We start from the raw sequence: 27,197 nt of genomic DNA, 5'->3' as shown, positions 1-27,197 counted from the left end.
TAAACCACTGAAGTAGGCAACAGCCATAAGATCAGTTGTAGAGTAATGTGAATTATTTCCTCTTTGCAAAAATTCATATCTTTGTTCACATTCAGATATCAATGTTGAAATTTTTACAGTATGTTGCTATCATATAGGTATACAAACTGTGCAAAAATCGTATTTTTATATTCAGTCCCACGTGAGATAAGTAACCCCAAACTTTACAAAAAAAAATGTAAATTTTCAAATTTCAAAAATTCATAAAAAATTAAGGAAACATTTGTAAATGTTCTTGCTCTATATGAGGCTAGTAGTGTATGATATCTAAGTATAGGAAAAAATTAGACTCTCAGAAATCACTCCTTGTTTGTTATTTTTGGTCCTAAAAATGGATTTTTGAAGATTTGGATAGCAAACTTTGGAGGTCATTTTGACCTGTTATTTTTGAATTAATGGTATTTTGTGTAATTGACAAAGTGGTAGACGACACCTTTCTAAAAACAATCATCAAAATTGCAATGCTGTAACTTAACCCAGTGCAGAGATATTCAAATTTTCGGTAATGTCTCCAGACTGAAAAATCCTCACGCATCTACAAATAAAAATGGCCGCCATCCAGTAAAGGTGCAATATAAATTATTTTTAAAAAACTGTCTTGAACTTCTCAAATATTGGGCAATCACACATAAAAAATTAAAATATTTACAAATGGCCCAGCAACCATCATTGGTCCACTTCATATGGATTGACCCTCAATTCAAAATATTTATTTTAAATTTGTTAAGATAACGTAAATGTATAGTTCAGCAATTTTTTGAGTTCTGCAAATAATTCAATATCTTAACTTCAATAATAACTGATTACATCTAACCAGTATCACACATGAATTCGGCAATGGCCATAAGATTAATTATAGTGTAATATGAATTATTTCCTCATTAATATCTTTGTTCACAATCAAATATCAATGATGGAGTTAATACAGTACTTTGCTATCATATAAGTGCACAAAATGTGCAAAAATCAAATTCTTGTATTCAGTCCAATCAGAGATAAATTTCAAAAATTTATTAAAAAAATTAAGGAAACATTAGCCAGAGGTCTTGCTCTATATCAGACTAGTAGTTTATGACATCTAACTAGACAAAAAAAACACTCTGATAAATCATTCTTTTTTTTTTGTCTAAAAAGTGAATTGTCTAGATTTTCAATGCCAAACTTTGGAGGTCATTTTGACTGGTTATTTTTTAATTTAGGGCATCTTGGGTACTAAAAAATGTTGTAGTGGAGACTTTTCTGAAAACAATCATGAAATTGCAATGTTGTCACTTAACTCAGCACAGAAATATTCAAATTAGTGCTAATGTCTCCAAACTGAAAAACCATCATGCACTCACAAATAAAAATGGCCACCATTCAGTAATGGTTTAAGGTAATTTTTTTAAACTGTTTTGAGCTTCTCAATTATAGCATAATCACATATAAAAACCAAAATATTTAAAAATGGTCAAGCAAATAACTTCATCTTTACTGGATCACTTCACTTGGACTGACCCATTAGCAGTTTCAAACTTTCCGACATTGGACGCAGTCAATAGGGAGGAGGAAAAATACACCCTTGATGTGATCTTTTTACCGGTACTATAGTGGATTTAACTGAAATATGCTACATGAAAACTGGATCAAACCAAAACATGGAAGGCCTTTATGTAAGACTCTTGTGTAAAATAATGCTTACTCTCGTGTCTGGTAAATACAATGAGAAACAAAACTAATTATGATCAATGACTGAGTTAATTTTTTTAAATACTGAAAACTAAAAGTTAAGTAAATAAAACATTTTAAAAATGACATTATTTCATTATTGGAAGTTTCATATTGTCCTTATGTGTTTTTAGCTGCTGCCATAATCGTGATCCTGTTTAAAAAGAAGTATTCCATATTTTGAGTTGTGATAGTATGGACCAAAATAAGACAAAAATGTTGAGGAAACATGAGCTCTAAATTGCATTCTTGGAAGCTATGACCATCTGTTCATCTTCACCACTGTGAAACTCATCTCATCTACTGCAAGGTCTTTGCTGATACAATAAACACATGAGAATACGTGACTTTAGGTTTTCCCGGCATACAGAATGATGGACTACTTCCCAATTGAGCTGGTTGGTGTCATCCAATAGGTGCAATAATTCACCAAATCATATTCTTACCATCTTCAGGTACACCTGAAGATTGCAAGAAACTGGCTTGCCAAAATATTGCGCCTGTTGCACGGTGCTAACCGGCTGAATACCGGAGAAATATTTTAATAATGCAGACACACTCCTCTGTTATTGCCTAAGGGTACAACATGCAGTAAACCTCTTTAGTGTTATTACTGTGACTCATATTCACAATTCTGAATAAATACCGTGTGTACACTTGTTGTAATGGAACCAGTTTGCTTTAAGATATGTTTGGGAAATGGGCTTAACAGCACTTACGGTGTACCTGGCTTTTCTGCAGTGTGCAATTTGTTTGAATCAGCTGTAGTGAATCAAGTGATAGTATACAGTGGCCAACGAGAATTGTGAAATCTAATCTAGTCTGTTTTCAATACTGGAGAGCGGGAAGCCTGAAGTCGTGACAGGCTTACCTGTAGTGTAGCCAGAGGCCTAGATTATGCTGGAATGTGACAACTTTGTTGAGAGTTGGCACAGCCAACAAATGAGAATGGAAAACACTTGATGTACTGAGAGACCAACCTGTAGTGAGCGCTGAGACAGGTTAGGTTGGAATGCGACAGTTTGCTTGTGTGTGTCCAAGGCCAATGAACCTCAACACAAAAATACGATTGAAGTCATAGATTGATGAGTAACACTGCTAAAGATATACATTAATTGCTGCAATAATCTATTTTTATGTCTTATTTCAGGTTTCCCCAAACATTCCAACAATGTGGTCAAAAGAACAAAATATCACCTACTATATTTATAAACAATGTGAAATCGCAGCTCAGCATTCTCATTGGCTACCGACAGGCCTTAATCATGATTCACTACTGTCACTTCCCATCATTCATTGGGCCCAGCACACAATGAAAAAGCCACAGTATAACCTAAGTTTACTTTTACCATGAAATCTGACTTAGTGAATTGGCATCACAAAGTTCCAGTAAGACAGATGTAGAGGAATTACATGCGTAGTTTAAGCAAATTGTGGAGGGTTATGTGCGTAGTAAGTGGATGAAGGACGAAAAAGATCCACCATGGTTTAATAACGAAATTCGGTGGACACTAAAGAAGCAGAAGATGTTGCACTCTACGTTCAAAAGGGGACGCACAAATGACGACAAGCAAAGGTTATTAAGACATTCGTGTGTCTGTGAAAAGTCTATGAGTGAAGATACAACTACCACCGTCACAACTTAGCAAAAGATAAGGGTGAGAACCCGAGAAAATTCTGGTCATATATAAAATCAGTAGGGCTTCTGTTCAGTCCCTTGTTGACCCCTCTGGTGTGGCATTTGAGGACAGCAAAATGAAAGCCGAAGTTTTAAACTTCACATTCAAGAAATCATTCACACAGGTGAACCGTACAGTGCCCCATTGCAGACTGTTAATGAAGGTACAAGCATATGGAATAAGTTCACAGATATGTGAATGGCTCAAAGACTTCTTAAATAATAGAACCCAGTATGCAGGCCTCGATGGCAAGTGTTCATCAGAGACAGGCTACCGTCATGAAGTGCACCAGAGAAGTGTGACAGGACTGCAGTTCTCTCGTTCGGCGGACTGGGTGGACAGCAATCTGCGACTGTTTTCTGATGATGCTATACTGAATGGTAAGGTGCCAAAGTTGAATGACTGTAGGAAGCTACAAGACGATTTGGACAAAATTTCTAATTGGTGTGATGAATGGCAGCTAGCCCTAAATGTGGAAAAACGCAAGTTAATGTGGATGAGCCACAAGAACAAACCTGTAAGGTTCTGATACAGAGTTACTAGTGTTGTGTTTGACATAGTAATGTCGTTTAAATATCTGGGTGTAATGTTGCAAAGCGATATGAGGTGGTACAAACACGTGAAAACTGTGGTAGTGAAGGCAAATGGTTGACTTCGGTTTACTTGGAGAATTTTAGGAAAGAGTGGCTCATCTGTAAAGGAAATTGCACATAGGACACTGGTGTGACCTATTCTTGAGTACTGCTCGAATGTTTAGAATCCGTCCCATGTTGCATTGAAAGAAGACATCAATGCAATTCAGAGGCGGGAGGCTAGATTTGTTACCACTAGGTTCGAACAACACATAAGTGTTACAGAGATGCTCCGGGAACTCAAATGGGAATCCCTGGTGAAGCTGACTGCTGAATGATTCTACTGCCACCAATATACATCGCGTATAAGAACCATGAAGACAAGATACGAGAAATTACGGCTCATACACAGGCATACAGACAGTCACTTTTCCCTCACTCTGTTTGTGAGTGGATGATGATGATGATGATGATGATGATGATGATGATGTTTGGATTGTGGGGCACTCAACTGCACAGTTATCAGCACCCGCACAAATTCCCAACTGTTTCTCAGTCCAATCTTCCACTTCCATGAATGATTATGAAATGATGAGGGCAACACAAACACCCAGTCATCTCGGTTTGCGAGTGGAACAGGAGAGGAAATGACAAGTATTGGTACAGGGTACATTGCACCATGCTGCTTACGGTGGCTTGCGGAGTATCTGTGTAGATGTAGAAATTCTTTTATATTGAAGTTTAAGTTTTATCTTTGTACATACCAGCAAAATTGTCTGTTATAGCCTGGCAATGGAAAAAACCATTGAGCCTGTGTCTTGTATGCTGAAAAGTACAGAACACACGGTAACATCTGCACATTTATTCAAGTGTCTTTTCCAGTGACTAGCACACCCTTTACAGAAGCGTGCCTAACTACGAATGGACAGCATACCGAGCAGCTTTAGTGATGGCTCACAAGGGCAGGTCATTTGTAATAGCAGGCAAATTACTGTTTCACAGTAACAAAACAATGTGTTCGCATCTCTTTACCGCATTCTGTAGGTTGTTCAGAACAGCAAAGAGCCTGCAGTTGATGAGGTGTGTTTCACATTAGCAAAGATAAACAAATACTTGCACCTCTCACAATATGTATTTTAAAGCCCATGTTTCCAAAACTTTTCTCTTTCTTTGGTCCATACTAATACCTCTCAAAATCCAGAAAGAGATTTTCACTCTGCAGCGGAGTGTGCGCTGATATGAAACTTCCTGGCAGATTAAAACTGTGTGCCGGACCGAGACTCGAACTTGGGACCTATGGCTTTCGCGGTCCGGCACACAGTTTTAATCTGCCAGGAAGTTTCATATCGGCACACACTCCGCTGCAGAGTGAAAATCTCATTCTGGAAACATCCCCCAGGCTGTGGCTAAGCCATGTCTCCGCAATATCCTTTCTTTTAGGAGTGCTAGTTCTGCCAGGTTTGCAGGAGAGCTTCTGTAAAGTTTGGAAGGTAGGAGACGAGGTACTGGCAGAAGTAAAGCTGTGAGTACCAGGCGTGAGTCGTGCTTCGGTAGCTCAGTTGGTAGAGCACTTGCCCGCGAAAGGCAAAGGTCCCGAGTTCGAGTCTCGGTCGGGCACACAGTTTTAATCTGCCAGGAAGTCTCACCTCTCAAAATGTTTTTTTAACACCATGTTTAACTTCATGCAGTTCAGTGTGTGTGTTATCAAAGAAATAGCATCAGCAGAAACATTCGGTTTGTCTGGGAGTGTGCAACTACATAAAACTACAGATTTCAGTGAGTAGATGAATTTAAATCTGGCTAGCCTTAACCAAAAAATGGTCTAAGGTGGATGGCAAAACACACAAAGTAAATAGGCAAAGGAAATAAATCCACTATGTGTATTTTATTGTCTGCAAATCACTGTACGATAGCCAAATCTGTAAATACAGTAAACATGTCAGGTTATAAGCATTACAAACTACATATGAAACCATTCTACTGATTCATTAACACCATTGGTATAATGATTATTCTCCTCTCAACCACCAGCAACATTGTTTAGATAATGCATGGCATTGGACACACTTCTTCCAAAGAAAATAATTTCAGTAACATCAGCTGCAATGAAATATTATTCATTATTCATACGAGTAATGTAATTGCAGTAATTCAGTTAAAAATTTACATAGATTAGGCATACTGCCTTAAGGGAACACAGTGACTGCCTTCTAAACAAAATCATTTTATTCATGTTGAGTTACAATGTATCTTAGTATTGTGTATCCAAATGCACTGGTATATAAAGTTGTGTGTGGAAGTCAGTTTAATTTTGTAATTTAGTTTTATATTATTTACTAACCCTCTTTTTAAGACAGATCACCTGATGACAACTTGCTAGAAGTCAAAAATGGTTATGACACCACCTACATCCATCCACTAAACCATTGTGAAGTACAGGTCCAACTGTAACTGACACTACGGTTTCTTTCTAAACCATTTGCAAATGGAGCACACGAAAAAAAATTGACTGCTTAAATGCTTTTATGCACATTGTAATTAATCTTGTTTTGGCACATCCCACTGGACTGACACATAGTGAGGTGTAACACAATTTCCAGATTCTTAACTTCATTATCCTTCTTCTAACTTTGTAAGTAGTGTTTCACAACATAGTTGGTGTTTATCTTCAGCATCTCTACGACTCTCCCGCCAGTCAAAGAAACTTGTGATCATTTGTACTACCCTTCTTTGTCCACATTCCCCTGATAAGTCATAACTGCTATGGATCCCTCACACTTGAGTAATAGTCTAGGATGGGTCCCATGAGTATTTCGTAAGCTATCTGTTATTTATGTGAAGTGAGGCTGAAATGTAAACAAAGAATCACAAATGTATAAATTAGCACACCATAATTTACTGTATTGCAGTTCTGGTAAGAGTTATGCAATTGTTCTTCCTTGCATGTTTCATAGTTCATGTATGACATATGCACATAAGGTGCAACAAAATAGTATTTGGAGGTTAGTCTATTATGTAATACAGTGTTTCTCTTTTTACTTCAGAGTGCTAGTTATGAAAATAGTGTTAAATATGAAATGAACAAAGACCTCAAGCTACAATGCAGATATGTCACCAAATCCAAGGATTTTTTTTTCTTTTTCTTGAGAGGGAGGGGGGATGCTATCACACACTTAAAGTTGTTTCTTGTCTACGAGTACATCACTGCATGTAAAAGCATTAGCTTCAGAGCCCAGTGACATCTATAGCGCAAGAGAAAAAACCACCAGTCCTGCTGCCCAAGATGGGAGAAGCAGATGTGGATTTCTTGAAAGTATCATCCTGGAATCCTTTTTGAAGAGTTCTGAGGTAATTTCTAGGACAGCTATCAGAGTGCATAAAAATAAATCATTAATATAAACAACCATAGCTCACAACATTGGCTTAAGCATGCATCAAAAGTACTACACACATAGCTGTACTGCATGACAAGCACTGTATCTGATACAAAATCCCTATACATAGGTGTTTTCCACAGAAAGAGAAATCAACTTAAAAGGAAACAAAACCGTAATAGTGTCACAATGTGTTGGAAACAGCCATCAATTAAACTAATGTCATCTCACTCACATGTAATTTATTTTTGACATTGTCCTCGCACGCTGCAAACTGTGCTACAGCAATAAGCGCTGATGCTTTCCAGTATGATGTAGCGGATGACTTACAACGGCTGCCGCCATTAAAACCGAGCCACTGGAACAAAACCGTAATGTACCAGTCGGCATTAAACTTCGGAAATCACGTCACTTCAAGCAGTGGTTCACCAAACAGCGAGTTAATGATGCCAAAAAACTTGTTTAACCCATACTGTCCTTTTCGTCATCAACACCTTTCAGTATAACCACATACTTAATCTTAGAAACATCAAAAATTGAAATCACGAAATTAACTGGTATTGTAGTAACTCATTACAACAGCGGTGAAGGTCATGGTAATCTTGACAGCTGGTCAACAGTAACGTTAATATGTACAGGCACGTATACATTTTCTTTAGGAAGCTTAGTAATTACCTTAACTGGTTGACGCGAAACTATTGTACTACATGCATAAAATTTCAAGGTGCTTCGTAAATAATTTGTAGCGAACTGGCGAAGCATTTCAACTCATATATTAGAACAGAGCTACCCGAAATTTATGAAATTGCGTGCCACAGGTTCATTGTCGTTAAGACAATATGGTTTTCATAAAGCAACAAACACGGCGAGCCCTCTGATCCATTGTTACATTGAACTCAATAATATTACTTTATCCATTTCCCCATGAGGTAAACACCGCTGTAGGACAGTTGACTGTCTATGTTTATCACTCGAACAAAGACGTTCATTCCACACAATAGATAACTGTTTAACGATTCACCTCGACTACTCGTTTTCTTCGCTTAAATGAGATGATAATCGCGTTAAAAGCTATTGTAACACCCACGCGATGTCTGGACACTCTAGAGCTTTTGCACAATACAATTTATTCCCGGATAGGAAACAATCTTTGCTGCTTTTGTCTTTGCTTCGTCGCCATCTTAGTTGACGTAGAGTTGCTATGTGACGTCATCTTCGGAAGCATTCGGGTCTCCAGAGTCTGAGCTGATTGGTTCCCGACTTCACCCGAACAGGTCAATGTCTGAAGGATCTAAAATTTTGTTGGTGGAGTGTCTTGTGTTTCGTATAATGTAAAACCAGATTCGTTAAACGCGCTCCCCATCCCTTACAAAGTTGGATTCCGATATACTTCAGTTGAAACCAGTGCATTTAGATGAGTCTCAAAAGTGTAAAACAGAACTATTAAGGAGGACCTACTAGCTGCCTGCCCCGTTCGATGTTTCGTGTTCAAGGGTGTTCGCATGAAATGTGATAAATCTATGAAGTTCATGAACATATATGAAATAATTCAACGCCGATAGAAATGAGTGGACGTCCAAGGACAACGTCCTTTGCTGAGGGTAACAAGCAACCACCTAATCCTCCGTTAGGAGGCATGAAAATAAGTAGTAAGTGCAGTTACTCAGCAGAGCTTCAGTAGTGACGTCGGTTAGGCCTAATAAGGGTTCAACATGGCTGCTGATTCTTTCTAATTCATGTATATAATCTTAAATTTGCATGAAACATTTCGTACGTGATCAATAAAATGCTGGATCTATAACGCGCCGTCGTACAGCGGCCGTAAATTACGTGGTGGTAGTCGATGGCTTACGTTGCAAGTGTCTGTAATTTTCATCTCCTGGCGCTCTACTAATTGTCAAAACATAGATTCGCCAGGTTTTTTGTGTTATTTCCATGTATAAATCTATTTTTATGTTGGGCGATGTTCATGTACTGCACCAGAGTTCTCACAAACTATGCAGTACACGAGAGTTACCACATCGCCAAAACCACTAGGTTACCTAAAGTTTCTTACTTCGGACTGCAATATAATTATAAAATATCATATAATGACTCAGCAGCCAACCGTTACTTCTAAAGAAATGGAATTCACAGCAACGACATTTCCTCAATTTTTGACATGCATGTTCAAATTTTTTTTATACAATTAGGCCTAACCGTACCTGATTCTGCACCTATATTAATTGCATGCTCCAACTTAATAATCTATTTTTAACTGTGTATATATGTTGCCTTACTTGTAACTATATCCATGTATGCATCCATTTGGTGTTTCCCTATACTTCCTTCTTATTTGTTTCATGTAAAGGTGCTAATTGCCCATGAACTGCTGATTTGACATTAACAATGTGTATCATGTCTGTGCTGAAATAATCGGGGAAAAGCTACAGCAAATGGTAGCAATCTCCAATCTTGGTGTTCTTAGAAACAAAATGTCAATATTTCATATGAAGGATTGAAAGAGCAAAGAATTTTCAGATAGTAAAAGCTTTTGAAAGCTAATGTGTCCTGTAAGGTATTTGGTCATACTGCTTATTTAACACAATACCAATCTTTACTAATTGCCACCTGTTACTGCAGAGAAACTGTAATTATTGTTACCATTTTTTTCTTTTCTATGTGGATGTTACCAGGCCTGTGCTTGATAACATATTTCATTATGATTTTTGCAAAGATTGATGAATTAATGCCATTAAGCAGTTACATTTAAGATGAAGCACAGTGCACTCATTTCCGTAATGACTACTCACTGAATCTGTCTGCGAACAGAAGGCAGTATTTTGCTGCAATCTGCATTTGATTGCTTGAGGTGTTGTCTAGATCAATTTAGCATTCTTAAATTTTTAGCAAAAGGAACTGCGTTATTAATCGTCAGTTAGTGGTCTGAGAGACTTCAGATGTGAACATTATTGGTTAGGCATTACTGTGACTGTTACTGACCTTAAATGAAACAAGTTTGCTGTTAATGTCCGAATTTATTATCCACGTAAATCTACGTGATGGAAGTTTAAAGCTCCAAAACGCATTGTGAAATAATAGTGACTGGTGAGAGTAAACATGTCATTGGATCTCACACACATGAGACTAGTTCGTATAACACCACCAGTATCGTGGTTGTGTATCATATTTGCATACATATGTAGGAGAAAGTGTTTATCAACAAAGTAACTACTTTCAGGTGAGACAAGTCTACCCATACTCCATGATGGAATAAACTGACAAGAGTGGGAATGTAAACAGGTTGAACTTAAGATTTTTGTGAAATTATGCAGAAGCTCAAATCTTCATAGCTGTACCATTGTGTGCCACAAGTCTACAATTTATTAAGAAAATTTTACATTATTTCTCTTGTGAATTTGATTGAAAACATTTTAAATGTGACTTGTTCAAATTAAAATTAATTTGTTACTGTCATTGTTGAAATTATTGTCCGTATGATGCTCGTAATGAGATAATGCAAACGTAAAAGGATGCAGCTGCTGCTCATATTTGCCATTTCCTACAGTCTACCTTATGACAACGTATGTCGGTCGGCATTTCAGGAATACGCAACCCTCGGGAATGCTGGGAAATGCCTCTTGCAGTCACCCAGAGACGTAATCACCATATATATTCCTGGAGAAAAGATATATCGTCATGTAGTTCGTGATACTTTTTGGGACGGTAGTTAGATGCATTGGTTCAGAGGCTCGGGGAAGGCGGCTGGATAGCTTTTTCGGATGGAGGAAAAAAGACAGCTGGGCTCTCACCTCGGCCAGTGCTGCCATCTGGTCGTGCCTCACCAGTAGAGGAACTAAGTCGCGTAGAATTTTTGGCATAAACTCTTTGTATTCTTCAAAATACTACGAAATGCAATTAAAAATTGTATAGCTGCATTGAATGTTTAATAAAAGTATTTTTAAATGCATCTACTTCATTGTGTATTCAGAGAAAAAATTCCTACAGTAATTGTGGCTTTTGGGGGGGGGGGGGGGGAGAGAGATCAATTTTCCCGAGCGTAAGAAACACCGTTGTTCCATGGGTGTAATAATTGGGTCTTATTTAACCTGAAATTATTATATTTTATCATTTTTTAAATCTAGTATAATTTCTCGAAATTGATAGTAACATTTGTACTTAGTAAATCATTTAGACAGAAGTGTTTGTATACTGATTAAGAACAGTGATGCGAAGAAATGCTTTGTAAATTTTCTTTTGCTTTGTTGAGATGTCCGGATCAGTCCACCCACTTTGCTTTTCAAGTTACCAACAGACACAAATACCGAAACGTGAAACACATCGTTCGTAATTAGAGCACTAAATGGTTTGCTGCCTATTTTGGATGTACTATCCACTAAATAATACTGTAGGGTGTCGCATCTGTTACAAGAACTGTTGCTGCGACTGCAGCGTTTCTCTTAGCTTCTAACTTGGTTTAGATACTATGAGTAAAAGACGCTTCCTGCCCTTGCGGATGACAGGGGATCGATGTTCTCTTTCACGTGTAGTGGTGGTGATCAATCTTTCTGAAATGGCTGATTTTCTCAATTATGTTAGGCGTAACAAATGACTTCGGCGTTCTGATTAATACAACTGATCAGTGATATGAAATGGGCGGATTGAGATAGCTATATATTGAATGTGCCGTGAGCGAACGCTATTACTAAGGGTATAAAAGATTATTTCAAACTACAGTTTTCAAGATTTGAAAGGGGAAAAAATGAGTATGAGTGGGTGATTTTACTGTTGTATGTTTGACTTGAGTAAAAACTACCACCACCACCTCCTTCTCCCCCTCCCCCATGCGTAAAAGAGAAATTGCAACAAATTCCTTACAAGCATAAGGCACACTATAAGGTAAATGTGTACAATTTCCTCCAGACTTAAAAATTACCACAACGGATAGTGCTGGGGGACCATAAATAATGAAAATTCTCATAAATGACTAAGAACGAATGAAATAACGATATTCTGGCTTGGCATGAAAACTGTATACTACTCGCAGTGACCAATTTTTGCCTTGCTCACTTCACCCGCTGACAGGTGCCAGTAATTTGCCAATTCTAAGTCTTGCTGATCGTAGTCTATTACCAAGTTGAGTACTTTCAGACTGGCTGTTTTATTAATTCTGTACGATCTTATTTCTTTCAGCCAACTTAATTTGCCTTTATAACTGTTGCTCTCCTCAGTAGAAGTCTTAAATGCAACAATGTGAATTTACATTGTAAGATTTCAGTACTTTCGTAATGAACGTGCAACGAATAGAAAGCCTGTTTCGAAATTTTTACAGATTTCTCAATGCGGGTCAAAATGTTTCTGTTCAATATGGGTTGGCCCGGCTGATTCTAGATAATGTACGTTGCAGCAGAATCGAACAAGTAGGCGTTTGTATTTATACAGCCGTCGAAATTCCTGGTTGCGCGTGGGTGGTAAAGTGTGTCAAATGAGTAAAGGAAGGTAATCCGTAGTTCAACTAAATTAGCGCTCTGTTAATAACCGTTAATTTGGCAAACTTATTTTTAGAAAGTGTAAGCCTTAGGTGGTTTTCCACATCTGTCAGGTTAATGCTGGCCGGTCGGGTGATTTACGTCTTCGCTGTATACACAAAACACTAAATATGGAAATACCAGAAATGGCATGAGAGAAAGCCATACGCGGAACAGCAGTATATTTGCAAGAGTGAAAAACGTGCGTTAGAAATAAGAAAGGCAGAAGAAAGATTAACAGCCACAAGTTGCTTTGGATCCCCTAGTTTCGATAGGTCAGCGAAAAAGTGCAACCCTCGTTCTCCATAAAAAAGGCTGTATGTCACGGTTGGCGATAACCAGAACGATAGGTCAGTCTGTGGTTTCCTTGGAGCAGGTGAAGTGCATGCAGGAATGTTTCCTTCAAAAAGGGCGCGGACGATTTGCTTCCTTTAACCATGCTCAGCTGATCTTTTGTAACAGGTAACTGAAATGCTGACGGAAGATTCGTTCTACATCTATTATATGCGCTCCGTCACTGAAGTACGTGGCTGGGGGTACTTTCCTTACTGCACCATGTATTATTTCTTTTCGTTCAGTTCACGGATGGAGCTTTCGGAGCAACTCTACTTTTACGCCTCCATATGGAGAATTAATCTGCACGGTCCCTACAAGGAATATACATTGCGGGCAGAAGCGTGTTGGTAACTTCTGCCCTTGTATGTCGGTTCTTGGGGTTTTGTAAGCTGTGCGGCGTACATTTTAGTGTGTCCACTAGGAAACAGGTTTAATCATTTTTACTCTTCTGCACATCACACACACCTTTGATGCCTTGCATTGTCCTGCCACATATATGCTCTGTTGTACCATTGGAGCCAACAGATGAGGCAATAGATTTGTTAGGGTTTGACGTATTCGGGGGGATGAAGTTGACTTTGTCCGGCCAACATGAATGATTTTGGAAAATTATTTAAGGTAAATGCTACCACGGTTCCTTCAGCAAGTCCGTCCTATCCTCGTAAAAACCTATTCTATATGTACGTATATGTCAGCTATTTGTCTTCATACCGCTATTATGTCTTGCTGTATAACTGAGACGATCAGTGAATGAACAAGTAAATAAATATATAAAGTCCCATGTTAGTCAAACCTAATATGGTTTCCAACTGTTTTCTAGTGTGTGGTGTTGAATGTTTTTGTATGCAATCAGTGCCTTTTCTTAATACCCAGTTCATGAAGTGAAGCTACATGTTGTTTCAACGTCATATCTCAACACATTGTTATTCACATATAATTGCGTGCTATGAGACGCAAGTTGACAGTCTCTGTAAACTAAAGGCCGTTAACTATCGTATCATCATTTACATTGGCGCAAAGCCCCTGCACTTTGCAGACAGTTTTTTTTTATGGCATTTAATAGCATATGATGTAGTGGCATTTATTTTACTGAACAGCCAGCACAATCACACGAGCATATTGCAGACTGTCGGCTTCCAGGGGCAAAAATATTTAAAGTTTGGTATTTAATGTAATTATTGAGCGAATTTAAAATGCTGTCTTTTCTGCTTATTAAGAGATTTAGCACAATAAATCAAGTATTAAAATTAGAAACTGTGCATAAACGTTACAGGAGCATAACTCTCAGCGCACAAATTAGTCTGGCTATATTTATCCAATATTTGAAAATGAGAGCGCTTAGCGACAGGAAACGAATTTTGCATCTTACACATAATTTCAAACCTTTTCGAAATTTTCTCTCGCTGACGCTTCACGAGTGAATGGAAAATTTTCTCATTCTTAAATCCTCAGCATCGCATAGGATAGGAAACATGTAAAAATGCCTGCGCATAGTCTGAGAACAAGATAATCCGGAAAGGCGAACGTGTATAAACTGTTCACGCTGAGCGTTAAAACATGTCCTAAAGTCATTGGTTTTGCGTTAAGTACTTTTTAGCGGCGTTTGTATCACATTCTAACAAAGTTTAGCATTCCAAATCTGCGTAATTACCGTACAAAATGCATCTGAAATCGGAACTGTAACTCGGCCAAGGCGTCCCAAAGTTTTCTTCTGAGGGAACAATAAGAATTCTGACACGTTGATGAAACATCTTGTTTATTTTGAAGTTTTTAAAATTTTAAAAATTGATAAACTCGTTTTATTCAATGATTGCTTCAATTTTAAACCATAATGAAATTTAAAACAAATAATCCGTATTCTTAAAATGTCGGAAAAAGCCACCTGGCCTTTAATAGCTTTTGCGGAGCACATTACTTCACGCGGAACAGCGTTTGGGAAACCCATAACCAAGCTCCCACATTGAAAACATCTGTTCTAACGCAAAGGCGAAAGTTGCGGAGGCGCCTTTAAGAATCACCGAGCTGCTCTTTTGTCGTGACAATTTCTTCGCACTCGCAAAGCGCTCTGCATCCCGAGAGAAGTTGCTGGGGGGGAGGGTACATCGGTCGATTAAGGAGTTGGAGTACTTCCGTCAACTGTTTCACGAATAAAAACGCGGTACACAATAGGGAGATGATTTGGGCTGGAATTTTGACGTTAGTGGGTAGAAGCTCCAAAGTTTCCGGCCTTCAAGAAGTTCGCTTGCTTTCCCTTCTCTGTAAGCTTCTGAACCTTACCTCAACTGTGTTGTATCTCCTCGTGCAGCCAGAACGGGAAAGACACACTCTCTCTCTCTCTCTCTCTCTCTCTCTCTCTCTCTCTCTCTCAGGCGTTTTCTGAAGTGTAACCATATCTTTAGAGAAGTAGAGAAAGTAAAATGACACGGTTTCTTCTCCTATGCGGATCTCCCATTCTCATAGTAGCACTCGCGCTCTATCCTTATTTTATTGCTGCCCACAAAATTCACAACATAACCTATAAACGTGACGCGTAGTGTGTATTAGTCGTAATAACATTTCTGTATTGCTTGGTCGTTGTGCTGAGTGAGCCTCATGGCACAGATAGCGAACAGGCAAATAGTGGGAAAATAGGGTAAAGAAGATGGGTAATGTGAGTGATATGGTGAAGAAATTACAAGCTCTAGTGCAGGAGACTGGAGAGGACTGCAAATGCTCCCATTTTGTTTTCAAAAAATTTCTTCTGAAGAACTATAACGTATTACCGCCAGTTTCAAATAACTGTGTGATAAAAAAGAACAAGTGGACTTGTTATTGTTGTACATGTTCAGTGTCCTGTTAAAAGTATAAAGAGACAATTGACATAATGTGGTAAAGCCAAGGTAAATGCAGCAGCAGACCACGTAAGCTACTCATTGAATCTTCTCATGTTCAGAAATGAGAAGGAGCAATCTGTTTTACTCGGTAAAAGAACATTCTCCAGCCAAGATCGCATAAATATTCATTATCGACTACCACTTTCGACAGACTTCTGTCATCTTCAGGTCTTCAGAAAGTTCTAACCTCCTTGTGCACATGGCTACGGCTGTATATGTGGCGCTCACAGATGATAGTCTTAAAAATCACAGTACACAATAGAATGCACGTTAGCACAGAATGGAATATTTAAAGCTAACTACTGTGTATTATTCTGTATATTGCGATTTTTAAGATTTAACAGAATGTGTGACCTCTACATGTACGGACATAGCCATGTGCACAAGGCTATTCCAACTCACAATTAACATGTTTTGTAATGAATGTTAAAAGACCAGAAGATGACAGCAAAGTTTCCAGATGCTGCTCGATAATAAAAAAGTATTTATGTGATCTTGGCTATAGATAGCTAGTTTTTTACCAAATCAACTCACTGCATAATAGACTACTTAGTTTTTAGAACTCTTCTTCAGTGCCACATCAGAGATATTTATATTCTCATCTGACCCTGTTTGCCCGCAGCCCAGCACTGTGCTCAAAATGTTCATTCTCAAAAATTTATTCCTGGAATGAAGGCCTTTGATACTAGAAGACTTCTTTTAGCGAAGAACCAGTAAACAGCCGATTCTCTAAAGAATAAAACTCCAGCTCAAACTTCTAACTTTACAAATGAGTGAGTGTGTTACACACTTATTATGTGATTGGGAAAATGTTTGGAAAAGATTTGAAATTAAAGTTCATTGGAAGTCACTAATAACACCAAGAGCATGGTCTGGGCAGTTTGTGTTTTGTGAGCTACACAACATCAGTATGTAGTACTTGACTGATGGTGTTAAATCTTTAATGTAAGATTGCACCTTGTAATGAATAATTATAAGTTAATTTTGATCAATAATCATATGAAATACTGAAAATCAAATTGTCCCTAGAATCCGTTAGATACGCAATCTGTAACTAGGATCTTAGATCAGATTAGCCATTTAGTAATATAGACGCCCTGCTCGTTTACTCTAGTTTGCTTCTTCTATCCTTGCTTCGTCCACTGTGCTCTATTTTCACTCGAAGGTGATAGAACCCCATAACTACGTCAACAATTTTTTTTGTTTTGTTTTGAAAGGTTTATCACTAATCTTCTTTCTGCTACTACTGCTACTACTCTTCATTTCATTTACTTTCAAACCGTATTTTGCATTAGACTGTTCATGCCATTTCACAGATCCAGCAATTTTTCCCCGTTTTCACTGACAAGGTGAGGTCCCCAGCGATGGGATTGGCTTTTTGAACCAATTTTATGTGATGATGTAGGTTAAGGTCCAAGGTATAACACCCTGTGCAGCCATTCACACTAGTGGGCCCTCATTTGAGAGTAATAGACAAAAAAATACTTCGTAGTTTCACATGATGCTTTACAGCTTTAAAAATAGTAATATTAATCATAATGTTTCTGTAGCGTAAAGCGGGTATAGTGCGCTTCTTGTATGCCTAAGGTTGTGGGTATGAATCTCGTCAGGTGTTTTGAAATTTATTTGTAATTCGTTACCAAAATGATTTCATTTATTATTTTTATTCATTTAACTGATTTAAATGTTGTTTTATTTCTATTCCTTTGACACGTCATCAGCATATTATTTCAATTGCTCTCATTTTTTCTTCTTCTTATTATTATTATTATTCTTTTTCCACTTGGAATCTTTGTGCATGTGAAGTTAATTATTGATTTCTTCCCATCGTCATATTTTATTTTCGTCCATGATATTGTATTCATTATTTTTGTTACTTATTTTGCAGAAACTTCGTTTTGTTATAATCCCTTGTTTCGATTAAATCTTCATCTGCATTATATAGTTCACAGTACAATAAGAATTTGTGTGTCAAATGTTTATATGACGATTGCTGCTAGCCAAAAAACAGCACATCTTATAACGAAAAATACATTGACAGAACTGCACAGTCAGTATGAATAGATTATTTCGTCTTTTGCTTTTAACTGCTAAATCAGCTTTTGAAAATGTTTAAATATTATGATAGACAAATAAAAATGAAATTCACGTGCACAAAGATTCCAAGCGGAAAGTGTGTCTGATTAACATTACTATTTTTAAAGCTGTAGAGCATCAGACAAAATTGCGAAATATCTTCTCGTCGATTACTCGCAAATGAGGGCCCACAAGGGTGAATGGCTGCAGGGTATGATACCTTAGACATTAACCTACATCATATAGATGGTTTCAAAAAGTCAATACCACCGCTTGAGACCTCTCCTTGTGAGGGTAGAAATGTCGTTACTGTCGAATCTTATCATTCATTGCCTTTCAGTCTGAATTTTAATTCCATGCTTGAATCATTCCTTTAATTCCGTCATAACTTCTTCGATACATTGGTTGAAGAGTGGGTGAGAGAGCCTGCAACACTGCCTTACGCTCGCATTAAACAGAACTGCACTCTCGGCCTTCCATTTTCCCCACCTCGTTCGTATTGTACATTACACACCTGATAGCACGAAACATTCCCAAAACGAAAACTTTATTGGCCGTTGGCGACGACTTGTTGTGTAAATGTCAGGCATGAAATATGACGGCCGTAAAAATTTGCTTGCGATAAGCGGTTTTCTCGGTAATTGTGAGGAAGAAACTTGTCTTTTTGACGCATTTTTTACTCTTTCATTTCACGTATGGTATTCAATAACTGCTCAGTACTCTGCAATGAATATCTTGACAAAGGAGGAACCTAAGTGTCGGTAACTAGAACACTAAAAGGAGAAGATAATAGTTTAATGACCCGTCGACACCAATGTCATTAGAAACGGGACACGAGGTAGAATTCGATGGGGACGAAGGGGATATCGGCATTGCCTTTTCAAAGGAAGCGACCGGGCTTTCACCGGAGGCGATTTAGGACAACCTTAAAAAAAAAAAAACAGCACTCTTTGATTGGTCAGGTATCGCTCCTGGCCGCCTCGTTCGATGCCAGAATACGTGTAACAAAGTATTGTGTGCGTTTGACTCACCTTCAGGCGCTGTTTTCCACCATTCCAAAGTATCGCTTACGAATCGATTTGTGCAAACTATCGCTGTAATTGTGAATACGAGAAACTGTGTATTAGTGCTACGGAAACATTTACGCACTGCAGAATACCCAAAAATGGCGTCCGAGCCGGTGCTTCATTATTGGTATTGGTCCCTTTACCATAAAATCATTTTATGTAAAAACCTCTAAATAATATTTTGTCCGTTATGAAATTGTTGTTGAACAACATCCAGAGTAACATCGACGCTCTGAATAAGTACTTATTAAGTTATTGACGAAGTGGGCATTCAATTTCTTTTTTAAGATCATAGCAGAATAATGATGTCTAACAAATTGTAAACGGTAAACCCTATCATTTTCTTGCCTGTATGTAAGTGGCTATTATGAAGACACACCAAACGGAATGACTGCTTTTGAAAAAATAGTAATCATTATCACTCTTTATTCCATTAGTGGACTCAAGGGAGGTATATTTTCATTTAGTGGGTTCTTAGCTTTTCTGTATAACTCTTAACAGGAGACAAGCAAAGAGATGGTTGAGAATGGGTAATGATTTTGTTTCCGCACTAGGGCGTGTCGGAAGATCCAAGACGATATAGATGACTTCAAATATTACCATGATTTATTTTATTAAATTGGAGATACATCTGACACTTTTTTTCACGATCACGGTTAAGTTAACTTGGAACTACCTTGTATCCATTTGCACGATTATTCCGCGTATATTGAAGTTCCCACACACAGATGTAAACGGAAATATGACCCACATAACACGAATTACTCGGAACAGGTTTTCTGGATCTTTAAAATAACAGTAACAGTGGTTTTCGGGTGAGCGAAATGATAGTGCATCACGATAAGGAAAATTTTGAAGTTGTAACTGTACTCATCTGAATTTTTTTGCACCGCATACGCAATTGAACGAGTATATTGTCTGTTTCACGGGGTAGCATGACGTTAATAATGGATACTAGGACAGATTAAAGAATGGGAGAAAAAATGCTGCTGGTTTCGTAACACGTCGCTGGCAGGCTTCCAGAGCCCGGTATTAAATGGCTCTTCCCAAAATACTTGGCGATTCACGAACCTTTCCCGTAAACACCACGTGACGAGAAGAATCTAGGACAGGAATGATGCACGTAAACCAATCTACACTCTGCTAATCAATGTGATGTGCATGGCAGAGATTACATCAGTGCATCGTTTATTACGATTTTTTTCCGTTCCACTCGCAGGCGGAGGGTAGGAGTCTGTGTGACCCATTGTTTGCCATTTTTTCTGTACACTCTCTACGGAATGGGTGCGTTGTTACCCAAAGATTACGCGTAAAAATAATTCTTGGAAGTTTTCCAAGCAAGTTCGCGAAATACGTACGCCTTCTTTCTGCTAGTATCTGCCAGTTAAGTATTTTATCGTAATTTTTACACTCTCGGCAGCAAACAAATCTATGAAATTAGGTTTTTAATGTTGTCTGAAGATGAGCTTTTCCTGACTTGTTTTATAGCTGGTGAGCACAGACTTCATAGTACCGCGGCCGCAAAACCTCTCCCCTCACTGAGACTGCAAAAGAAACCGCTCGCACACAAATATTCATGTTATCAAAATGGCTAAGCAGGAATGTCTAGAGGATAAATGTAAGGATTTAAAAACATATTCCACTAGGGGAAAAATAAATACCGTCGACAGGAAAAGTAAACAGGCTGTTGGAGAAAAAAGAACCAGGTGTATGAATGTCAAGAGCACAGATGGAAAACCTGTACGAAGCAAAGAAGGGAAAGTTGAAACGAGTATATAGAGACTCCATTCAAGGAAGATGAGATGGGAAATATAATACTGTGAGAAGAATTTGACAGAGCACTGAAAGACCTAAGTCAAAACAAGGCCCCGTAAATAAATGACAGTCATATCTGCAGGTAGCATTGGGAGTAAAATACAGGAGCAAAAGGCTGTTTGCATCTTGTGCAGAAACCAAATGACAGTTATCAAATATTTTGAGCTGGAATTAAAGTTCAGGGAGAAGTAGTAAAAACTTCGAGGTTTGCTGATGACATTGTAATTATGTTAGGCAGCAAAGGACTTGTAAGAGCAGGTGAACAGAATGCACAGTGTCTTGTAAAAAGGACATGAGATGAACGTCAATAAAAGCTAAAAAAAAGAGTAATGGAATTAGTCAAATTAAGTCAGAGGAGGTTGAGGAAATTAGAGTAGGAAACAAGACACTTAAAGTAGTAGACATGATGGTTAAAGTAGTGAGGATGTAAAATGTAGACTAGCAACACCCAAAAAAGTGTTTCATAAGAAAAGTTTCTATTATCGAATATAGATTTAAGGGCTAGTAAGCCGTTTCTAAAGGTGTTTCTCTGGAGTGTAGCTTTGTTTAGGAGTGAAACAATAAGCAGTTCAGACAAGAAGAGAATGCAAGTATTTGACATGTGTTGCTTCAGAAAAATGCTAGAAATTAGGTAGGTAGATCGTGTAACTAATTAGGAGATAGTGAATAGAATAAGAGTGAAAAGAACTTGTCACAACTTGACTAAAAGTGGGGATGAGTTAATACAACACATTTTGAGACATCAAGCAGTCATGGATTTAGTTTAGAGGGAAGTGTGGGAGCAAAAACTGTTGACTGAGACAAAGAGCTGAATACCATAAGAAAGTTCAAAAGTATGTAGATTGCAGTAGTTATTCAGAGGTGGAGGTTTGTGCAGGTTAGAGTGGTGCTCAGAGCCACATCAAACCAGACCAAGATGACTACAAACAATTCTCTTCTGTAGGTACCACATGTGTTTTCTTTGAGAAAAATTCTTTCTCACAGCCATGCCAGTTTTGCCCACAATTAATTCTCACTCTATTTTCCTCATATACTGAGTCATGCTAACAATGGAGAAAATATTCATTGCTAAAGAAAAAGTCATCCATCATCATCATTTAACAGTTCCAGTTTCCTGAGTACTGGTAGTGAGCCTCTTCCACTTCGTACTGTCCAAATACACCTGTTTGTGGATAACATCAAACAGCGTCCATCCTCTGCTCAATAGATCAGCCTTAATCAAGTCCATCCATTGGGTTTGAGGTCTTCCTTGGGGGTCTTCTCCCATCCACCTGCCTTTCCAAATTTATTTTGGCTGTTCTAGTTAGCTCCATTCTCATCCCATGCCCATACCATTGAAGTCTATATTCGCCAATTCGATCTAATAGGGATGTCTTTATTCCAGCTTCTTTCCTCACCACCTCATTCTTTAACTTGTCCATATTGGTCTTCTGAATGGTGGATCTAAGAAATTCCATCTCTGATGCTTGCAGCCTTGATGATTCTCTTTTTGTGAGGGTACTTGTTTCAATACCATAGGTCAATATTGGCATGAAATAGCTATTAAACATCATCAGTTTGGCCAGTTTTTGAATCTAATTGTCCCATAAAAGTGATCTTATTTGTTGGTAGAATTCAGATCCTTTTTGCACTGTGTTGGTGATTTCATTTCTGACCAAATTGTCACTGGAGGTTACACTTCTGAGGCAAGGAAAACTGTCCACACACTGGTTGGTTGTCTCCTAGTTTTACACTTGCTGGTTGCCCATCTCTGTTGACTGTCATCACCACTGTCTTGGTCTTGCTTATGTCGAGGTTATATTTCTGGAACTGAGATTTCCATTCATAGAGTCTGATCTGTACTTTCTTTTCAGTTTCACCCATATCATGATGTCATCAGCAAAGGCAATTGTATTCATTTCACCTGAATTCTTGATGTTCTTCATTATAGTATCCATAACAGTGATGAATAGTTGTGGGGACAGTGCACTTCCTTGCTGAACTCCACTCTTGTTGTCAAACCATGATGCTCATCCTTCCCCAATTTGTACACAGCTAGTACAGTCCTTTTACAACATCCGAATGTTTATTAGTCCTTCAGGCACCTTCTTTTTCCTCAGAGATTCCCAGAACTTCTCTTATAACACTATCCTAGGCTTTTTCTATACCAGGAATACAATGACTAGGTTCTTGCCTTTCTCCCAATACTTTCCCATCAACATGCGGCTGCTAAAAGTTAGATCTATTGTTGATCTGTTACTTCTGAAGCCATATTGTTCCTCCTCCAGCTATGGTTGTATGATAGTTCTCAGTCCCTTTTCTATGATCTTCCCAAGTTTTTTCATCCCATGAGACAACATGGTTATTCCTCTATAGTTATTGGGTTTTGTGCGTGCTACCTTTCTTAAATAGGGGAATTATTACACCCTTGCTCCAATCCGCAGGTATTTTGTTATCTGCCCATATGGCATTGAGCACTTGGTGCAAACATTGTATGCCTTGGATACCTGCTACCTTAATCATGTCTGCATTCACTTCATCTGCACCTGAAGATTTTTCTTTAGGCATAGATTTTAAGCTGCCTCTGTTGCTGTCCAGGTGATGGGAGTTTCCTCATTGTAAGTGTGGGTTTCCAGTTCAATATTTGGTTCTTCAACTGATCTATTTAATAGGTGGTCAGAATGGTTTTTCAGGGCTTCTCTCATGTTGCTTTCTGTCCTAACTAGATTTCACATTTTCATCTTAGTGCTTTTATGGTGTTCATTGGTTTCCTTTTACCTCTGATAACCCTATACAACAGTTTCTTATAGCCTCTACTGTCCTCCTCCAATTTCTGAGTGAATAGCTTCCATGCCTTGGTCTTTTCTTCTGCAACCGTTCTTTTAACTTCCAGTTTCTCGATTCGGTACATTTGTTCGAGGTTTCTGGTCTTTGCCTCATATCTAATAAGTTCTGTTTTTTTTTCCTCCCCTCCCCCGATCCCTCTCTTCCCTGAAGAGATTTCTTTCCCTGATTACTGCTCTCTCACTTTCATTCTACCAAGGTGTTTCCTTCTCTCTTGTCATCGTACATCTTTCCACAAACTTCAGTGGCTTCTTTTACCATTGTGTACCTTCGTCTGGTCCTTTCTGCCTCTCCATTTTTCCTTTCATCTCTTGATAACAGGAATTTTATCTGGTTCTGAGATGCAGCTCTCTTCTCTGTTTTCTAGAGTTCCCATACCTTGATTTTTGGTATTTTCTTGTTCTGTACTTTTGGCACATGGAAGTTTTTCAGGTCAACTACTAATAGATGGTAATCACTGTCGAAGCTCTCGCTAGGGATTACTCTGACATCAGTTACCATTCTACTCCTCCTTTCATCTGTGATGAGATAATCAATTACAGTCTTCTGTAATCCATCCCAACTGTATCATGTTATCTTATGGCTCTCTTCTCAAACCAACTGTTTTTCAGCACCAACCCATTCCTCATACAGAAGTCAAGGAGATGCTCACCTTCAATATTTCTTCTACCATATCCATGGGATCTCATTACATTCTCATATTCTGTTCTATCTGTCCCAATCTGTGCATTTAGGTCTCTTATAATCACTGGAATGACTTTTTCCAAGTCTTAACGAAATTGGTTTGTATCCTCTTGACAACATCCAGTATGAGGTACATACACCTGTACTAAAGTTATTCTTTCTCTAAATGTACTGTCATCATTATTTTCCTCTCACTATTGTACTGAATGCCAGTGACTCCTCCTAGATGTTTATTCATGATGAAACTGACACCACTCTTTGTCTCTTTATTTCCATGCCAATACAGTGTGTACTGTTTCCTTAATTTCTTCATGCCTTTCCTTTCCATATTGTTTCACTCATACCCAGTGTCATTAATTTTCTCCTTTCCAAATGGTCCACTTGTTCTTCACATTTTCCTGTGAGGCTGAGTAAGTTGATGGTCCCAGTCTGCGTAAGTCTTCTCCGGGATTTTTGCATTTTTGCAAAACCCTGCCTATCATCAGGCCGTAAACTATCCTCCCTGACATGAGTCTGCTCATGCTGGTATCTTAAATAGAGTTAATTGCGTTCAGAGGTTTTTATGTCTTTTGAAAGCAACTACAAATAAACTCTCTTTACTGGCTTGCTTGCCTTAACGTAATTGAGGGTTTTCTTTCAGGGTTAACTCCCTCAGCCTTTGATAAGCCAATATCATACTACAAGGCAGCAGCTAAAGAAAAAGTGATGGAATATGGAAACCATCTACCCAACGTCTATACTTAATTGTACTGTCAGATGTTGCAGCCATTAAACTACGTAATTGTTGCATGGCGTACAACATTCCTATTTCCACTTCTTTCTTTTCTCCTTCCCTGTGTTTATAGAGCACTTTAGTTATTTGTGACCCATGGAAGATTTTTCTCGTTTCAGATCATGTGACATAAGCTGTCTTCTTTTTACTTCATAACCTACCATACATTGAACTGGCAGCTATGTAATGGTCACCATAGTCTTCCATCCTCGTTTTGCCTCCTTATCCTGTTATTTATGTTTTTAGTTTCCTATTCATTCATTATCTTCAACCTAGGCAGAGCAGCAATTCATACTCATCGCTCTGTTCCATAGTTTTGTTCACAGCTAGCAAATAGTCCATTGTGCTATGTTGACAGCTAAAGCCATATTATTTCTTTGCCTTAGTAGAATTCACTGCTATTCCTGTATGGCTGGTTATCATTTCAGTGAATATTGTGTAGATTATGGAGATGAGACTGATAGATCTACAGCTTTTGAAGTCTTGCATCTCCTGTTAGTAATTAAACAGAATAATAATTGCATTATCAAAGCATTCAGGAGCCCTCTTCTTGTGCAGACATTCTGTAACTGATTTTGAAAATTTCTTTTGTATAGCGTTTCGTCCAACTCTGACAATTTTTTATTGAAAGACCATCTCGAGTGCTTTCTTCACACCTGCTTTGACTTTATATCCCTCATATGACATTACTTTTGGAATGTCATTATTTCCATTCTTAACAATGTGTACTTGATTCATCTATTAAACTCTACAGATATTTAAAGAAATCTTGGAAGGCTTGTACATTACTCTGTCTGTTACTGTGTCATCTGCCATTTTGAATGATGAGTGGTCAGCGTGACAGACTGTCAATCCTAAGGGCACGGGTTCGATTCCCGGCTGTGTCGGAAATTTTCTCCGCTCAGGGACCGGGTGTTGTGTTGTCCTAATCATCATCATTATTTCATCCCCATCGACGTGCAGGTCGCCGAAGTGGCGTCAAATCGAAAGACCTGCACCAGGCGAACAGTCTACCCGACGGGAGCCCTAGCCACACGACATTTCCATTTTATCTGCCATTTTGAATGATAAATTGTGGTGTCTACCCAACTTAAGATTTTGTTTTCTACATACTCTTGTTATTTTTCGTTATCTTTCTTATGAATTTTGCATTGTACTTCCTCACATAGGAATAGGTTTACAAGTAATTTTAATTCATTCCGGTCAATCATGTTCGTATTATTGTTTGCTTGTAACTTCCAATGTCTGTTTAATTATTGTCTCATTCCATTGTAGATTTTCATTTCTTTTCTTTCTTTATGCATGCCTCATCTTCTGATGTGTGCCAAAGAACATTTATTCGGTTATTTTAAGACATCTTCCCTCTTTTTCTGTTTCATGTGTCTATAGACTCCCTTGATAATGGTCTTAGAGGCAGAAATCAGTTAATAATGGTGAACACACATTTTTATGTATTAAATGCAGCATCATTAAAGGAAAAAGTCACGTAAGTTCATTTTCAACTTGTTAGTTTGATATGGTGCATCTCCTTACTCTCATTGAAATTCTCATCTACATTCCTGATCTTCCTGATATTACTCTGCATATTACTGCAGGAATATCACTTGTAAGTCAAAAGTGATTTAATATTGCCACACCCTTTATAAATTTGTTGTTTGATAATATGTAGGTGGTTTCCTCTCAAGAGTATTTTCTACTTGTTTTTGAAAGAACACATTAAGGACAAATGTTGTTCCTCGTAGCAGATTCTACCTTCAGCAGTGTGGGAAAGACAGGTCGCTACTTACCATAAAGAAAACAATTTAACTTGCAGACAGGCACGATTAATAGACACTTACATAAAGCTTTCGGCACATGATTCGCCCACACAAGC

General features: G+C 38.1%; 2 protein-coding genes and 1 non-coding gene across 7 annotated transcripts in view; 2 read left to right on the top strand and 1 right to left on the bottom strand.

Annotated features, from left to right (window-relative positions):
* The window catches only part of LOC124717384 (diablo IAP-binding mitochondrial protein-like), a 103,867-nt gene extending 95,319 nt beyond the window's left edge, over window positions 1-8,548 (bottom strand). Inside the window, exons 1-2 of one of the 2 annotated variants that reach the window (XM_047244234.1) lie at window positions 8,047-8,545; window positions 7,607-7,729 (exon numbers count right to left, since the gene is read on the bottom strand). In XM_047244234.1, coding sequence (XP_047100190.1) covers window positions 7,607-7,729; window positions 8,047-8,133 — 210 coding nt within the window. In that variant the 5' untranslated portion in view covers window positions 8,134-8,545. Of the gene's footprint in view, window positions 1-7,606; window positions 7,730-8,046 lie in introns of both variants that reach the window. The other variant, XM_047244235.1, reaches the window with a different exon arrangement.
* On the top strand, window positions 5,541-5,615 carry Trnas-cga. Its single transcript has one exon. It is a non-coding gene; the product is annotated as a tRNA-Ser (tRNA).
* Window positions 8,549-8,609: 61 nt separating the features above from the next.
* The window catches only part of LOC124717382 (glycogen synthase kinase-3 beta), a 326,873-nt gene continuing 308,285 nt past the window's right edge, over window positions 8,610-27,197 (top strand). For 2 of the 4 annotated variants that reach the window (XM_047244231.1, XM_047244230.1), the window contains exon 1: window positions 8,611-9,020. In XM_047244231.1, coding sequence (XP_047100187.1) covers window positions 8,936-9,020 — 85 coding nt within the window. In that variant the 5' untranslated portion in view covers window positions 8,611-8,935. Of the gene's footprint in view, window positions 9,021-27,197 lie in introns of all 4 variants that reach the window. The other 2 variants (XM_047244229.1, XM_047244232.1) reach the window with 2 other exon arrangements.

This window comes from Schistocerca piceifrons, chromosome 9, assembly GCF_021461385.2.
Source record: "Schistocerca piceifrons isolate TAMUIC-IGC-003096 chromosome 9, iqSchPice1.1, whole genome shotgun sequence".
In the NCBI taxonomy this organism is placed as follows: Eukaryota; Metazoa; Arthropoda; class Insecta; order Orthoptera; family Acrididae; genus Schistocerca; species Schistocerca piceifrons.
This window is presented reverse-complemented; position numbering and strand designations above follow the sequence as displayed.